Here is an 18,485-nt window from a genome sequence, read left to right as displayed (position 1 = left end):
ACCTAATATCATCCATTACTGATTATATACAAATAAACTAAGTATAAATGAAAGAATTATTTATTTTAGTAGTAATTTACATTTTGTGTAATGCAATTATTAATATTCACTTGAATATTAGGCGGTGTGCTATCAAAACTTGAATCGCTCATTTTTTGTAAACAAAACAAAAAAAATATCGAAGAAAAATGGCAGGGATTCGAATCTGGTAGTGTGGAACGCACGTAAACGAAAATGTTCTTTTTTTGAAATTCGTACAGATACCACGTATCGAGCAATAAGAATGTGGCTGTCTGTTGAAATTATTTGCGCATGAAGGGATCGAAAAAAAATATAGGAGTGTTGTTATGAAATTCAGTACAACATTACAACACTCGTTTGGATGATGGAATGGTTATTAGAACATTGGGTGTTTTAATGTTGGCAATAAGCTAACTGTTTCAGAATCTTTAATAGAGGATTTAAAGCATGGGTGTAGATAAATTCTTTTACCATAAAACCAATATACATATATCTACCCCTAAGTGCACCCCTTTTAATATACTATAGACTTAAAATATACTAACTAACTAGAGGAATGAAAATCTCTAACCCTGGTGGTGTATCCCCACCAAGAAAGTAAGTGAAAACTTATCTATTGTTACTTTAAACCACTAACACATTGACAAATCAAAATTGTTCACGCATTATCGGCCAGTCAGGTCGTCTATACGGTAGTATATTGTCAGTCTATGATAAGTGCCATATTGGTGTTTCGCGTTGTTGGGTTGTGTGCCCGATTGCCTACTCGTCGTTTTCCTACAGCGGCCCGATTCAAGTAATTTTACATGAGCGATATCGCAGCGACATCTGTCGTTCACCTACGATTCGTATTCACGTGATTTAAATCGCACGTTCGAGAAACGATCCAATCCAAAAATCGCTAAAGCGTATTCACGTAAGCTAGTCGGACTTCGATCGTTGTGTCAGTGGTATTCTGCTATCCTTTTACAATCGGTTACAAACGATTTAATGTCAAATCGAACGTCTGAGAAGTCGCTGAACTAAAGTTAGTAATTTGCAGTTGTTGGCTGTTGAAATTTTTTTCATAAACATGAATGTCAGCTTGTCTTGGCTACTTTTGGATCTTTCTGAAAGGGAAGACCGGCGAAGAGAACGTCTACGCCGTAATAATATAAGGATCAACAAATATTTTGCTTTCGAAATGACAGATACGGAGTTCGTGAAAACATTTCGCCTTACCAAGGATTTAGTCCTTGGTCTTATTGAAGACCTCGTTCCTCTAATTCCATGAGAGCGTAATACTATACTTAGTTTCCTATTTAGGTTGGTAGTTACCAAGAAAGATCTTAGACCTACCTACTTATCTACCTAGATATTTACTATATTTAAGACTTTAATTAAATAAATTATAAAATCATGTGCTTTTTTACGTTATAGGTATTAATAGCACTAGCATTTTATGCTACAGGATCTTACCAAACCATTGTTGGTCAGAGTAATTTCAACTCAGAGGTATCTCAACCTACAGTGTCTAGAGCAGTGCGACAGATGACTAAAACACTCAATGATGTTGGGTTATTCAAAAAATATATTTATTTTCCACTTACTCAGGGTGGAAGAGATAGAATAAAGAGAAGGTATTTATTTACCTTTACCTATGTTATTGGACTAATTGAATACCTTTTTAATTATTTATTAAATATTGTAGGTACTTATTACAGCTTTTATGAAAAAACTAAAATAGCTAAGTAAGTAATTCAAGCTGACTTCTTCGAGCTGATTTTGTTTAATTGAACAAAACGAGACGAGAAAGAGTTACCTACACTTGGGCGAAAATCCAGTTTGCTTTGATGTACGGCGGTTTTTTTTATTACAACCATTTGGGTACGACTTTTCATTTTCAGCCTATTAATTTCTGTATAAAAATAATTATACCTTACCTTTTTACTACTCTACGGCTTCAAATATTGTTAGGTTGAGTACTAGTAACTGAGCAAGACTATGATATCATAATAAACATATTTAAAAGAATAAGGTAGAAAATAAAGGAATAGTAGAATTAGACTGGCAATGTCCTATCGCAAGTCGTCGATAAGTCGCTGAGTTTCAGTCCTATTGAGTTGTCGTCCTATCGAATCAGTACGTGAATACGAATCTTGGACCAAGTTTCAATAGGACGACTTCTTAACTACGACGTATTTTGGATCGTTAGAATATACGTGAATCGGCCTACAGGTCCCTTCCACTGCGTGGTTCTGAGTGTCCACCTGCTGTCTTTATAGCGTGTCCATTGCCATTTCAATTTAAGGGCTTGCATGTGGGCATCAGTAGGTTTGGTTGGTTTTTTGTCTAATTTCTTCACTTCTGACTTTCTGTGTTTTTCCTAATTTTTGATATGCTTCGCTCCATGGCTCTTTGTGTTGTCCTGATCCTCTGTTAAGCTCTTGTCGTGAATACCCATGAAACAAATGACAGTTACATGCTAACAGGGCATTATGCAGGTATCAAATACTGTTTTTTTAAATTCGTCGAGTAGTCTCCTTTTAAGATTTCTTGGAGTGACCAGAATTTTTTCCAGGTTATTTTTATTCTTCGTTCGACTTCGTCTTCGTTTTGTTATATGATACCTGCTTATCCAGGTAGGTGTAGTTGTTAATATAATTATTATATTCTGTTTTCTTTGACTCGGATGGGTAATTGATACTGTTAGTCATTATTTTGGTTTTAGTACGAGTAGCATTCATTTGTAATGCAACTTTTGAGCTTTCTTGATCAAGTGTGCATAGCATTTCGCATAGATCTTTGGATGTTTCAGACAGAATAACATTATCGTCAGCGAACCTGAGATGATTTAAGTAGCTGTTGTTAACTTTTTAACTGACTTCAAAAAAGAGGAGGTTATCAATTCGATCGGTATTTTTTTTTATGTATGTACACCGATTAATCTGAGATTTATGATCCGATTTACATAATTCTTCTTTTGTTTTTTGATGCGAAATAGATGGTATTTGGTCACATAGTTTGGCCCAGTAGTTTTCATTTTATGAACATTTACATATATTTTATATGAAAATTTTCGTCTACCTGGACATAATTGTTTTCTATGTAAGGCTTTTTTTGGAGTTTTTATTCAGGTTATTTATATATTATTATTAACTGACACAAAAACGTAAAAAATAAAAATAAACTTCGTTTAAAAAAACCGTCTTCAAAAACTGAAAAGTATCACATAACTAAAAATTCTTTGGGATAGCTTCGTCTAGAACAAAACAACCCAAGTGGACAGACACGCGTGACCCGACAACCTAAATGATTACAGTAAGTAAGCTGTTTATAATATTAAGTTTTATTTTGTTTAGGGCTTGGCACTGACTTCAAAGCTATCAATGTGCTACATGCACATACAAATAAAAGTATTTATTAATATTAAAGGTTTGCGTAAGAGGTGTATTAAATAAAATTTTTAGTTATTTGATACTTTTCAGTTTTTGAAGTCGGTTTTTTTTAACGTAGCTTATTTTTATAGTCCTTTGGCTTGCCAGTTTATGTTTTGGAATATGTTTTCTAACACTTGCAATAAATAGTTTAGGTGACAGGGGGTCACCCTGTCTCACTCCTCTTTCAATGCATATTGCTTCACTTCTCGATTCTAGTCGAACATAACTTGTACAGTTGCTGTAAATATGTTTTATGATATTGATATACTTTTCCTTGATGTTCAAACTGCTTAGTGACTTCCATATTGAGTTGTGGCTTATGTTATCGAGTGCTTTCGTATAGTCGATAAAACCTAAATAAAGAGGTTTTTAAATTCTTCGTACTTTTCGATTATTTGTTCCAACGCATGTGTATGGTCAATCGTACTAAAGCCAGAACGGAAGCCTGCTTGTTCCCTTGGTCACGACCAATGTCAATTTCGTATGTTATGCGTTTGAGAATGACAGATGCAAAAAGCTTATATATACTTGTCAGTAAACTGATTGGTCTGTAATTGCTGATGTCTAATGGGTTTTAATGCCCTTTTTTGTATAGCAGTACAATATCCGATTTACACCATTGATTTGGGACAGATTCAGCTTCAAGAATCATATTAAACAATTTTGTAATACTGGTGCACCTAATTTTATGAATTCATTGGTTATCCCATCTGGACCTGGGCTTTTATCTGGTTTTAATTGTTTCAGCTGTGCATAAATTTATTTTTCATTTATAGGTCTAATTAATTTTGTGCTTCTAACTTGGTACCTTTCATTGATTTCCACAATTTCGTCATCTTTTCTTTTATTGAGTTCTGGGTAATAAGTACTTGCCTGATGCATAATATCTTGTCATGTTTTGGTTTCTTTAAATTGGCTTTCTAGTTTTTGTATCCATATTTTCTTATTATTCAGTTCTTTAAATGCTCTTTTCGTGCATATCAATTTATTAATGGTTTTTGTTATTATCCCTTACCTGTATTTGTATATTTTTAATTGCTTTGTTAGTTTCTTTATATAATCTGCTTAGATCCTTCTTTGTATTTATGTCCTTATTCTTTTTCATTAGTAGTTCAGTTCTTCTTTTTATTAGTTATACTGTGTTATCACTTAATATTCTGCTTCTTTTTTGACTTCAGAGTTGATTTGTTGGTTAAGCTGTAAGTTATGGCTGCTTCAAGCATATCATAATAGGATTAAACATTTCTTAAATCTTCTTGTTTGCCTTCGATATTCTGCTTTAGCATATCTACGTAGTATTTTATTTAATCGTCTGTCTTGAGGATACTTGGTAGTTTTTTGTAGTTTATTCTATATTTTTTTGTTTGGTTTAAAAGCAGTATTGTTCTCAGTAGTCTATGATCTGTTATGAATTTTACATTATTAAGGACTTCATAGTTTTTCATTATTTTTGGAACATTTGTCATAATGTAATCAATTTCATTCTTGACAAAACTGTCAAGAATGAAATTGATTCCCAAGTCCATTTTCTATTAGGCATCTTTTAAAAATAGGTATTGCTAACCTGTATTCAAATGCATAGTCAATTAATTGTTCTCCTCTTTCACTCCTTTGACCTACGCCATCCCATTCCATTCCCATGATGAAACTTTCATCTATTTTCTTGCGTCCTTTTTTTGCATTAAAATCTCCTAAGACTAGAACTTTCTCATCTGCCATGGTATGTGCTTTTTTAAGATCGGCGTAGAATTTTTGGATTTTAGCTTCACTGGATCTTTCTGAAGGTGCATATGATACCAGTGTAATTTGTAATTTAACTTTTCCTAGCATTATTTATTAGGAATCCTACTCCGTACAAGCCTTTTGTTTCTCCAATGTAGCAGAAAATATAGTCTGGATATTCCTCTATATGGCATTCTTCTTATCTCCGAAAGTCCAAGTATATCCCAGTTTATACTTTCCAGTGCATGAGGAAGTTCTAGATATCTATATGCTGATGCCAGGGATCTTACATTATAAGTAGTACAAACTTTAATACAACTCTTATGGTTTATGCTCAATTTTGTGGTTTTTCTATTAAGTGAAGGGTATGGTCTGGTATCAGGTCTGATTTCCCACGATGACCAGTCAGTTACTTCTGGCTCTCATTATATCAAAAGCGTTCGTTCTATTTATTTTTGATATTGCCTGTTGTTTTCGGGGCTGGATTTTTGTTTCAGGAGACGCGGATATATCTCTTTTGCGTTTCTCTTGAGAAGTGTTTGAATTATATTATTTTTTCTGTTGTGTACAGTAATTCTAATTGTGTATATTTTATATTTTAAGTTTTGGTTTCCTACCTTTAATTCACCTATTTCTCTTTTTAGAGGTGCCAGTTTCTCATCTATTTGTGATATAATATCTCTTGTTTGATTCGTCATTTCGATTTCCATTTGATCTAAAAAAGTTTGAAGATTCTCCATTGTGTTCGAGTGTAACGGAACGTTGCTTCACGGCCGCGTGAATTTACAGTGACAGCTAAAGTCTTGACCAATATCGTTTCGTATGAACGAGTCTTTAGAAATTTTGTGTCGTCTAAGCGATGCTTAAGCGATATCGAATCGTCAGGACGAAGCTTAAGTAGTAACGTCGTCTAAGCGAGGCTTAAGTGATTTTGCGTTGTTATGTTGGTGCAACTGATGCAGAATTCGATGGAGTCTATTGTTTATGTTTCAAATTGACACTTTGTGACTTGGCATAATATATATAATTATTTTTGGCTGCACTTTGTAGTTTGTATTTAAAACTTTGCACATAAAATTCACTGTTATTATTCACGTTCATACACCGCAAAATACTCGCAGTTTTATTGAATGTTGTTATAGAAACTTACAGTGTTTTTTCGTAGTAGATCGCACTTTTTCACTACAAATTTAATTTATTTAACGGAGACACTTCACAAAACAACTAAGTCGTTTGACAGGCGAAACCGGAAAAAAAAAACCGGAGAAAAAAACATGCCAACCATACCAATTATTATAATATATAATAATAAAAGCCTTTATTGCTGTACTAATTTTACATATTATGCAATAAATTTTACGTTAATACATATTTATAATTACATACGTGCATAAACTTTGGTAGTATTATGTTCTATGATTATAGTAAAATTGGAAATCCGGATTTTAAAATATTGTTCAAGTAATATTAATTAAGTTAAGATCTAATTAGTTCGATATGCATCAGTGTTAAATATATCTCAATAAAAGAATAACAACTTAAGTTGGCTGGCACGTGCATAAGAGGCCCACCCCTGGCACGGACGGGTTAATCAGACGTTTTATTGCTGCGAGGGAAACTTAGTTTAAGAGCTTCTTGACTGAAATAGCACATTGAAACATTTTTCGTCACACTTTGATATGGTGTGTTTAAAATTTTAAGACTTTAAGGCTTAGTTGTTTGTAATAGTGAGAAAAATATTATGTGATTCCGTTTGTATTAATTAGATATTTTTTCTACTTAAGCTGGCATAATGTCGTAGTTTCACCAATTATTACGATTGTATTTCGACGCTTATACATGATAATTATTATCTGATTTAATAGATTTCTAAACATTTTACGATTAACATAAAATTCTTGCGTTTTTATGGTTCGTTTATGATATATATCATCATATAAAGAGTAAACGCAACTTCCAAATCCGTACTATTTAATTACATTCTACCTCCTGAGCTTATTACTGTTTTGGCAAAACATACACAAATTAATGTTCACCGTCTCATAAGCTACATATTGTGCAGCAATTCTTCTCGCGATCATTATGGTCGTGTGCCTAACGTTGGTAGCCTGCGATAAATGCGGGGGCTCGGCGAACATTACCGTATCATGACTGTGTTTTAATAAAACCGACATGGCTTACTTAGCGCACTTTGAAATGTTTTATTTCGATAGGTATCATATTAGATGAAAAAAGTCATCATTTTAGATTTTCACTTTACAGTTTGTTCTATCAAAATCAAAATAAATAGGAACAGATAGATATACGAATTAGGACTTTCCGATATATTAAATTGTGTAATGAGATAGACCTTGATATTATTACTCGCCTGATATTATTAAAACGAAAACTAGTGTATTGCTAGGCATTTAAACTCATAAGTTTGAAGTAAATTGACGGATTGACTGATATTTTCCATGACATGAGATAACGGTCTTCTATGGGTCTTGTTTATTACACACTTCCTTTCATTCTTTCAAACGAATCAAAATTTAACCCTTTAAACACCCAGATCTAATGTTATTTAAGTACGCCTAGGTAAGATAGGCCACCTGGCTCAACAGTTCCACCCACACCTCTCTCGTCCATCCTCTCGACCCAAACCCAATCTCTAAATTCACATAAAAATCAAACCAAATAAGAGAAATCTGCAAATATATCAGAAGCGCTGGCATTTAGCTGTTCGATTCCTAATTTGGGATTTAAATGTATGGAAATTAGCGTTGGAGGCTTTGATTGGCAATAACGGATTACTACCCTCAACTCAAAGATCTAAGGGATCTTGATTATCCGATGTGATTGAGATGAAACTTGGCAAACAATAATTTTGTGTTCTGTTATTCTTACAAATGTTTGTTTGTTTCTTGCTACAAATGTACTAATATTATCATTAATTTTTATAGCATCTTATCTGATCATACCTATGTTACAATTAAAAGTGCGTCTAATATTTGAAGTTTCAAGGGTACGGAATGACCGCATACAACGAAGAGCGGCTAGAATCATCGACGATCGAGTCATTTCCGATCGACTTGATTGGCTACAGATGTGGGTTTTCTCTGTATCTTCTACCTCATTTATCACGAGGAGTGCTCAGAGGAGCTGTTCGGGTTGATACCAGCGGCCGAATTCCACCAACGGGCAATACGTCAAAATGCTAAATACATTCGCATCACGTTGACGTCTGGCATTTCACAACCGCGTATTTTCGAGAAATTTCTTGCCTCGTACAGCCACTTTGTGGAAACAATTACCGGCTGCTGTTTTCCCGAACAGATACTACTTAGGCATATTCAAGAAAAGAGTTGATGACTCTTGACACTTTTTGGATGTCCATGGGCGGTTGCCCCGACACTCCCCATCACGTGAGCTTCTTGCCCGTTTATCCCCTCTTATATAAATAGTTATTATTTAAATGTTATAAATCAGTGATAATTCCACTAAGGATGCACCACCCGCTCGATCGCACAGACGAGACGATAATTTGTAGTCCAAGGGGTTCAGATCGGACCGATGCATATGGCTTCGAGACAGACTTGTGTATTTCGTCTGTTGATCTATTCGAGACATACAAAGATATTTAAATAGACGTTTCAGAGGTTTTACAACATGTTCTGAGACGGTCTCACGGACACACTGTGGCTAAATCTTCATTCCTTTTTCACAACACTGAAGTCTTGTGGCTCCCATATAACAATATGCTGCAACCTTCATCAAGATCATTTATACGTTTAGATTGACTATGACAGCTGTGAAAACTTTGAAAAAAAAAATAGACTTTAGAACGAACCTCTATTTTGAGCAATTCACGCACACTAACACAGTATCATACAAATCGCGAGTGTCAAGAGACTATATAAATTATCTAAGACTGCAACTTTCCAAACACTTTATTGAAGTAGGCGTTATTTTGCGGAAATCCATAATTATTCAAATGTGAGCGTTCTTGAGCATAAATTCTACTAAGATTCGTTTTCAATCAATTCGGCACCTGTTTCGCCTCTACACGAGGCATCCTCAGGTGACGTTGACTCGCCAAATTCTGGCACGAGACATGTCTCGAATTTACAGTCAACAAGGCACAACATTTGAATAAGTTTTATGTCTGCAAAACTGATATCGAAAATCATTATTTCTTATAAATTTTCATCACAGTAATTTTATGTACAAATTAAACGCATTCGTAATTATTGTGCGGGAGGCGCCAGCCGACCCCACCCTAGTGAAGGGGTCTTGCAGCCATGCTGCACGAAACTATCGATCACTGCCGACTTGCACGCACCTAGTGATGCGCCGACTGCCGGTCGTACACGATAACACTTCTTGCTAAATTCTTAAATTAGATCAAACAACTTCAAAAAAATACATACATATCAAATAAATTTAAAATAAAAGTCAAAAAAATTAAAAAGAAAATTACGTGTGGACCGGACCACCCTTAACATTTAGGGGGATGAAAAATAGACGTTGTCCCATTCTCAGACCTACCCAATATGCACTCAAAATTTCATGAGAATCGGTCAAGCCGTTTCGGAGGAGTTCAAAGTTTAACACCATGACACGAGAATTTTATATATTAGACTAGCTGACCCAGCAAACGTTGTATTGCCGATATTAAAATCGCGATACAAAAGTAACTGTTGATCGTAGATGGGTGAAAATTTGAAGTTGTATATATTTTTAATGCTGACTCATAATTAAACAAATTTAAAAAAAAAATCGTGTGGACCAACCTTAACATTTAGGGGGATAAAAAATAGATGTTGTCCGATTCTCAGACCTACCCAATATGCACTCAAAATTTCATGAGAATCGGTCAAGCCGTTTCGGAGGAGTTCAATGTTTAACACCATGACACGAGAATTTTATATATTAGATAATATTTTCGTGCGAATTTCTGATATCAATTTCTTTAAATTCGTTTTCAATTTAGAGCAACCAAATCTAAAATATAACGGTACTATGAATGAAAAATATTTAGATCATAAATTAAATTTTGGTTGCAAATTTAATTTAATTGATCCTAGAAGTAAGGGTAAGTAATAATGTCACTTTAAAAATAGCAAATTATTTAGATCGTACTTAGACATAAAGTTATTTCAAGCTTCCCGGAAGTTAACTGAGTGCCGAGAACGGAGCGAGCATGGCCAGAAGGTGGTTGTTAACTGACATGTAGGCGATCCGTTATGCATTCACTGAAAAGAGCCAACAAACGATCGAACGCGCCAGTTATTGAAAAATGTTCTGTAGCCGTTTACTGCCGAAATGTCATTTACAATTTTGTTATTGTTTGGAATATCTAAGTTTTTTTTATGAAAGTAAGGGACGAGACGAGCAGGGCGTTCAGCTGATGGTAGTGCCGCTCAGGATTCTTGAAAAACCCCAAAAATTCTTAGCGCGACTACAACTGCGCTCGTCACCTTGAGACATAAGATGTTATGTCTCATTTTCCCAGTAATTTCACTAGCTACAGCGCCCTTCAGACTGAAACACAGTAATGCTAACACATTACTGCGTCACGGTAGTAATAGGCGCCGTTATGGTACCCATAATCTAGCCGGCATACTGTGCAAAAGAGCCTCCCACTGGTAAGTAAATAAATAATAAGTAAGTAATTAAATATTCGGAATTTATTTATTACTCGGCTGTTTAAGCAAAGTGAATTCACAATTTTCTTTATGGTATACCTGGGTACTAAAGCTGCACGTTCACTCAATCAAACAGCCTCGCCTCGTATGTTACTATTGTTCATTTATTTATTTATGTAGTCGAAATAAACAGTATTACATAGGCTGCACTTAAAGTATCGGGAATGGAATATTTCCACTGTTCCTGTCATATTAAAATCTTTTAATTGAAAACTCCTTGGTTTTAAAAATTCGATTTTCCATTTATTTATTTTATAAAAGATTCTAGGTCTTTTCATTGGTCTATTTATTCTTATAAAATAAAAATAAAAAATAAAATTTTCACAAGATCTTGTCAAACTTGTTTAGCCGTTGAGAAAATGGAATTGACTCGAGAAAATTCTAGAGCGATGATTTATTATGACTTTCGAAGTGGTTTAACACAAGAACAGTGTATTGACCGGATGATTTCTGCATTTGGTGATGAAGCCCCATCCTAAACCACAATTTATCGCTGGTTTGCTTATTTCAACGTGGACGTGTCAAGCTCAGTGATGATCCCCGTCAAGGTCGTCCAAAAACTGCAGTCACCAAAGAAAACGTTGATGCTGTGCGTAAGCTGATTAAAGTAGATAGACATGTGACATACCGCGAAATTCAGGCAACTTTAGACATTGGCATGAGTCAAATTCAAATAATCATGAACAAATTAGGTGTAAAAAAGTTGTTTTCCCGATGGATACCGCATTTGCTCTGTGAAGAGCAAAAAGCGACTCGCGTTACTTGATGCAACAGAACTCTGGAAAAATTCCACACAGGATCCTCAAATGCTGTATACAACATCGTATCTGTTGACGAATCCTGGATATACGCGTATGAACCCGAAACAAAAACCAGTCACGAGTTTTCGAAAAAGAGTTTAAGCCAACAAAAATTGTTCGTTCACGGAGTGTTGCAAAAAAAATGATGACCACGTTTGTCTCCAAAACCGGCCATGTTGCGACTGCAGAATGGTATGCTAGCATTTGTTTGCCACAGGTCGTTTCTGAACTCCGTAAAGAGAACTGCAACCGCCGCATCATCCTCCATCACGACAATGCGAGTTCTCACACCGCGCACAGAACAAAAGAGTTTTTAGAGCAAGAAAACATAGAATTATTAGACCATCCGCCGTACAGCACCGACCGAAGCCCTAATTATTTCTATACTTTCCCTAAAATAAAGAATAAATTGCGTGGTCAGAGATTTTCATCACCTGAAGAAGCTGTAGACGCCTACAAAACGGCCATTTTGGAGACCCCAACTTCCGAATGGAATGGTTGCTTCAATGATTTTTTCCATCGTATGGAAAAATGTCAAATTTCGCGGAGAATACTTCGAAAAGCAATAAATACATTTTTAAATAGTAATGGTGTGTCACTTCCTTGATTCCCGAAATTTTCAGTGCCGCCCTCGTACTATAATATTATATAGAACCAAAACTTGAACACTATTATCCGTGAAGTTTACAAATTTTTATTGTTTTTTATATAGGGTCGTATCGGTCGGCGAAAATTGCAGCCGGTAATTATTGATTCTACAAAGTGGCTGTGTGAAGCAAGATGTTTCTCGCAAATCTCACGGTAGTAGAATGTTCGATGTCAAGACAAAGTATATTTGATCACGGTTTACTTATTGAGACTCTATTCCTGAATATGGAGTTTCTTGCCACTTCTTCTCATTAAAGCTCAACCTTTTGCGGGGTGCGGTGAATATTTTAGACCTAGCTTTACTATACGATTAAAGTGATTTTGATTTGATATAAGGACCTTAATGACTCTGAAACGCGGCACTCACAAGCTGTCTACGCTCGTTCTACCTATTAGTGGAACAGAATTCACTTAATATAATTTGAAAACGTCAGTGTCGCAATAGTATATTATAATCGTTGATTATCACTACGGAGTCTCCGGTTCGATCCTCGCCCGTCACGTACCAATGTGTTATCGGATTTCGAATTCATATAAAGGTCTATTGGAATTTTTAAGGACGGCAAAGCTCTTGTTGTTTCTCTGGTATTAAAAGAGAGTATGGGCTGTGGTGGTCACTAACCATCATGTGGCCTGTATGCTCGTTTTGGCCTCCTCTTCGATAAAAAAAAACAGCTCAAGTTTAATATCCTTTCGCTCTACAAACAGAATATCGATAAAAGTGATTTCACATCTCTTCGTCGGATGCGACGATCGGGCGAGGATGACGGTGGTATAATGAAAGCGTAATGTTGACATTTTCTTCGTAGCCCTGTCTCGATACGGGCTATCCGTCTCCCCTTCGGTATTGCGTTCCGTCTAGGGTCGTTAGGCGTAGAAGAAAAAATGGCTGACATTAAATGAAAATGAAAATTCTCAATTTCACTATAAACAAATTATGTTGAAATAGACAGAATTAGGTGACCTAATATTATAAATGTGAATGAAAGTTTATATGTTACGTTTTCACATTAGACCAAAGTGGGGATGAAAAATGATGAAAGTTCTATAGTTGGTATAAAAATGTATTAACCTCAACAGTTTGTTGTGTATTATTTGCAAAGTGAATATATTAAAAAATAAAAAATGCTGCTCAAAGTAACTATTGCACGCTAGTAGCAAAGCTAGTATTATATATATAACTAGCTGCCCCGACAGCCTTTCTTCTGTAGATGATAAAAAAATACTGTTTTATAGGAATTTGCCAATAATCAAAACATCAAGAATTGTTTCGTAAAAAATTCTCCCTGTTGTTTGTTGTGCGTCACTAAATTCTCTCATAGAAAATATGTCCATACAAAACAAATATTGAAAATAAAACGAATTATGGGTCAGAAATCGAAATAAAAACTATCCTATCTCTCAAGATGGACCAAATTGCACTCCATGGAGTAAACCCCATTAAAATCCGTTCATTAGTTTAGGAGTACATCACGGACAAACAACGTGTCACGTAAATTATATATATTAAGCTATCGTGTCATAGGCAATCAACGTTTAACAATATGGAGGTGGTGAAATGGAGATTGCACATTGCAGCACAACATGGACGATCAACACAACAACTGTGGTGATCACGTTTATCAAGTGATGAGCTCGTTACTTGATGACTGATATCTAATATATAAAATTCTCATGTCGCGGTGTTTGTAGTTAAACTCCTTCGAAACGGCTTGACCGATTCTCATCGCGATTTTAATATCGGCAATACAACGTTTGCTGGGTCAGCTAGTAATATATAAACATTTCGCATGGTGTCGTTTATATATGTAGTAAAACTTTTATAAAACAAATGGTTTCTTTTTTCGATCCAGATTTCATTGCGAGAAATGTTAAGTTGAATTTGTTAGAAGAATAATATGAGTTTCCATTAAATTATGCGGAATTATGTTGGTTAATGACATTATTTATACGAAAATTTTTTTTTTATTAAAATGACTTTGCTTTAAAATTTAATTTTCCGTTTATTAACGGATTGTCTTTAAAGATGCGGTTTTATATTGTCTGGCAACCCTATATCAATCTCTCGTAGACTTTACCGGCACTTTGTATGTACTCTAACCACCCCTCGGGAAGCGCTTGAAACTTATACGTTAACTTTCGTGGGAGATTAGTCTGCAGCTTCGACGATAGTGAACATATTGGTAGGTATAGATGCCTATTTGTCATTTGAAATATTTATTGCTTTCTAAACTAACTTAAATAACCGTTTTTTCACGTTAAGAACAAATTTAATATTAGGGTTTAAAGTATGAAATTATCGATTTGTACTGAAAAATTTAAATTCGTTTTTTTAATTTAACTTATCAAAATAATTACCCTTATTATCCATACATTGCTGCCATCTAATAGGAAGGTCATTTATGCCTTTTCGATAGAACTGTGGTGATCTAGATTCGATAAACTGTGTGAAAGCATTTTGTACTGCCTCCTGAGAAGAAATCACAAAATAATGTTAGTCCGTTGGAGCAACGTCTGGCGAATACAGAAGGTGACGAATGGTTTCTAATTGCAGTTCCTGTAGAGTTAAAACGGTTTCTCGTTCTGTGTGAGGTGCGTTATCATGGAGCAATAATGGTGAAGATCGTATCGATATCATAGACATCTGCCATTATTACATGACCAGATTGGAGAAAGCTATAGTGACAAAGACCATGTTGAGACCACAGAAACAGTTACCATTATCTTTGTATTGGTAACCTTTGCTTTAGGACACTGTGGCGGCGTTTGACCTGGGGTCAGCCATTGCGTTTTCTCATACGGTTATCGTATAGAATCCACTTTTCATTGCATGTCAAAATTCGATCCAATATTCCTTCATTTCTGTATCAATTCAACAAGGCACCACAAGTTTCAGCACGCGTTTCTTATTCTGCAGATTAGTCAAATGATGAGGCAGCCATTTTTCATATTTTGAATTTTCTTGATTTGACGCAAATTCAAGTAAGTCAGTCAAGACTCAATATTGTCGGTAGGGTAAAGTTAAACCATGCCGCTAATATCTGGGTAGTTTGGCTAGCATCGACTTCCACTATCTCTTTCAATTCATTGTTATTAACTTTTGTGGACAGTCTTCCACGTGGTTCGTTCTTCAAATCAAAGTTTCCATCACGAAATCGTTTAATCCAAAATCGCACGGTTTGCTCATTCGCAGTCCCCTCTCCAACGCAATATTGATATTGCGAGCTGCTTCTGCCGCGTTAGTTTCGCGTCGGAACTTGTATTCAAAAATCACTCGAATTTTCGAAGTATCCATCTTTCTAGTTTGAGATGAATAAAAAAAAACAGCTGAAAGTCGATAATCGAATGTTGCATATAAAAAAAAAGAACTACATAGCTACCAGGTGAAAAAGTTTCACTCAAAAATCTCATTTATTACGTACCTAGTTCAAACATTCACTGGCAGCCGCGGCGGCTATTGAATTGCCGGTGATTGAACGATTGATGATTAAAAAACCGTCCATGGTGCTACTGCACGGTTTTTTGCTACGTATTGGTAGAACCTCTCGGTTGACTCTCACCATGGTGTCCACCGGTTCGATCCATTACGCCACTTACCAATACGTATTCGGCTTTCCTATTCAAATGTATATTTATTCGATGATTCCTGAAAATTCCCAATCTGTGATATCATTAAGAATGTCATTTATGTTATTTAACCTTTACCACACAAACGTTTCTTAACAATTCTTTTGAATTTCGTAATGCATTTTTTTTAATTTTTTGGGATCTTGTTGTAAAAGCATATACAACGCCCACAAAAGACCTTTTGGAATGGGTGGTAGTTTTTGACTCTGAATAAGTAATATTATATCCTATTTTGAATAAATATATTTGGATTTGTGGCATGTTTCATATTACGTTACATATATACGACGTGATTTGTCTATGTGTGTGAACGTCATCGGCTATAACATAACATATTTTGTTTAGGTGACGCGAACTACAAGCCGTACGTGACGGCGCGGCCCGAGGTGGGCGTGCTGCCTCTGGACGGAGAGGAGGACTTCGTGGTGCTGGCGTGCGACGGGCTGTGGGACTTCGTCAGCGAAGACCAGGTGGCGCTCGCGGTGTACCAGCAGATCGCCACTGATCCAGGTTTGTCTTCTAATTCTATATAATATAAATATAACACAAGAGGTCGCGACCTTGCCTGCGTAAATGTATGTCGGTCTATTAAAGTCTCTAATTTATTCATTATAAACAGGAAACCGTGGTATTTTTCTCCGATTTGCTTTGCTAAAACAGTTAAACACTTAATTCTATTATAATTAAATATAACACGTAGGAAATAATCGAGCATTCTAGCAGTAAAAGAGAATGAAAAAAAATTTACAATCGTTATTTTAATGACTAACATACTTGATCTCTTTTGAATATTCGGTATAGATTACTGTTAAATTATTTTCCTATTCATTCAAAGATCCAATTAAGATTTTGAAATTATAATGACTCTTTTCAAAACCACGTCATGGAATGCGACACACATTGTTTAGTGACGTCATATCCGGTGGATTATTTGAGGACAGCTTGATACCTGCGATACGTGTTGGAGAAGGATAGTCGTAATACGCACCACACACATCTGTGTCTACTGGCTTACGAAACACCTGTTTTTTTTATGGAAGAAGAAGACAAATAACTGAAGTAATCACCGCCGCCCATATTCTCTTACAACATCAGAGGAATGACAAGAGTATTGCCGTGTCGTATCATCCTGGAAACACCGCACAAGTAAGCTCATTCAATAGCTTGGTTGTACGTGGAAGAAAGTTTCTTGAAAACCGCACTGTGGAGTTGTGCCACACATCCAGATGGTGAGGGTAATATTGGAATTATTGGTGTGTCGTGATTCGTCAGGAATCAGGTCAAACAGCTGGTTATTAAACACACACAGTGATGAATCAGATTAGTGATATGTTATCATATATCGAACCAAGAATATGCAATAGAAGATGCAATAGGGATGGAACGGAATTTCTATATCAATGAGTTGCGATAAAGCAGGGATTTTCAAACTATATTGGACAAGACACCCCTTTTTGAAATTACTTTAAAATAATGCTATCTCTAGTTTTTTCCCCATGGATACAACATACGTTAATTTAGAAATTTTGCGCTTGCTTAAGTGAGACGACGGCGATTGGGAGTCTACTTGTTAATTGTACCTACGTCAATAGTTGCTGTGTATATATTTATATTGTGCAATGTTTACACCGAATCTCCAACTGCCACGTTCGTAACCTACTTCTCTGGCTTTTTCCACTCGTTTCAACCCTTTCACGTAACCTCTTTTACTCTTGGTAACTCTTGGCCTCGGGCTTACAAAAAAACTGTCAAATGCAAACTCAATAGAATGTATTCATATAGGTCAAAAAGTTAAATATTTGAATGTCAAAGTTAATAAAATTTACGACTACTTGGGAAAAGTTGGGCTTTAAAGAGAAGAGGTGGCAAGAAAGTAATTGCCACTTTTTAACCGACTTCAAAAGAGGAGGAGGTTCTCAATTCGTCGGTATTTTTTTTTTATGTAATTTAACCTAAAACTTTCGACTGGGTGAACCGATTTTGATATTTTTTTTTATTTGAAAGCCCGTGTGGTCCCATTGTAATTTGGTCCAGATCTGACAATGGAATCCATGAGAAAATCGTAAAAGTCTTAAATTTGCTATACATATGTGGATGATAAATTTACATTTATATTTCGATTTTTCATTGCTGCATTTAAAAAATTTTGTATATCTATATTTAGACAAATTGTTAGTTAGTGTACTTCAGATTCAATAAAAATAAAAAAATAAAAAAAATATAACAAATAAACAACCAACTTCTAAAACACTATTCCAAAACAATAGATATAATATGCATACAGTTGTATACAAATATGTATACAAATAGTTGCGTTTTTTTATACAATCTAATTAATTAATCTAATTCTAGTTACGATTATTGTAATTTTTGGAGTCGGTGTCATCTAAGATAGGTTTGTAACTACATACATAATTATAGGTGAGATGTGCTTGAGTCGTGAGGAGGTGAGAGACGAGAGCGGGTCGCGGCGGAAGGACACCAATTCCAAAAATAACAATAATCGTAACTAGAATTAGATAGACACGTACAACCATCCATACACTGGAATAAATTTCCTC

The 18,485-nt window shown here is 35.3% G+C and overlaps 1 protein-coding gene across 4 annotated transcripts in view; it reads left to right on the top strand.

Moving 5' to 3' along the window:
* The window catches only part of LOC126969063 (cell surface glycoprotein 1-like), a 145,149-nt gene that overhangs the window by 41,716 nt on the left and 84,948 nt on the right, over positions 1 to 18,485 (top strand). For all 4 annotated transcript variants that reach the window (XM_050814356.1, XM_050814357.1, XM_050814359.1 and 1 more), the window contains exon 7: positions 16,270 to 16,434. In XM_050814356.1, coding sequence (XP_050670313.1) covers positions 16,270 to 16,434 — 165 coding nt within the window. The remainder of the gene's footprint in view (positions 1 to 16,269; positions 16,435 to 18,485) is intronic.

The sequence above is a fragment of the Leptidea sinapis genome, chromosome 17, assembly GCF_905404315.1.
Source record: "Leptidea sinapis chromosome 17, ilLepSina1.1, whole genome shotgun sequence".
NCBI classification, from domain to species: domain Eukaryota; kingdom Metazoa; phylum Arthropoda; class Insecta; order Lepidoptera; family Pieridae; genus Leptidea; species Leptidea sinapis.
Note: the sequence above shows the minus strand (reverse complement) of the source record. Positions and strands in the feature narration are given on the sequence as shown.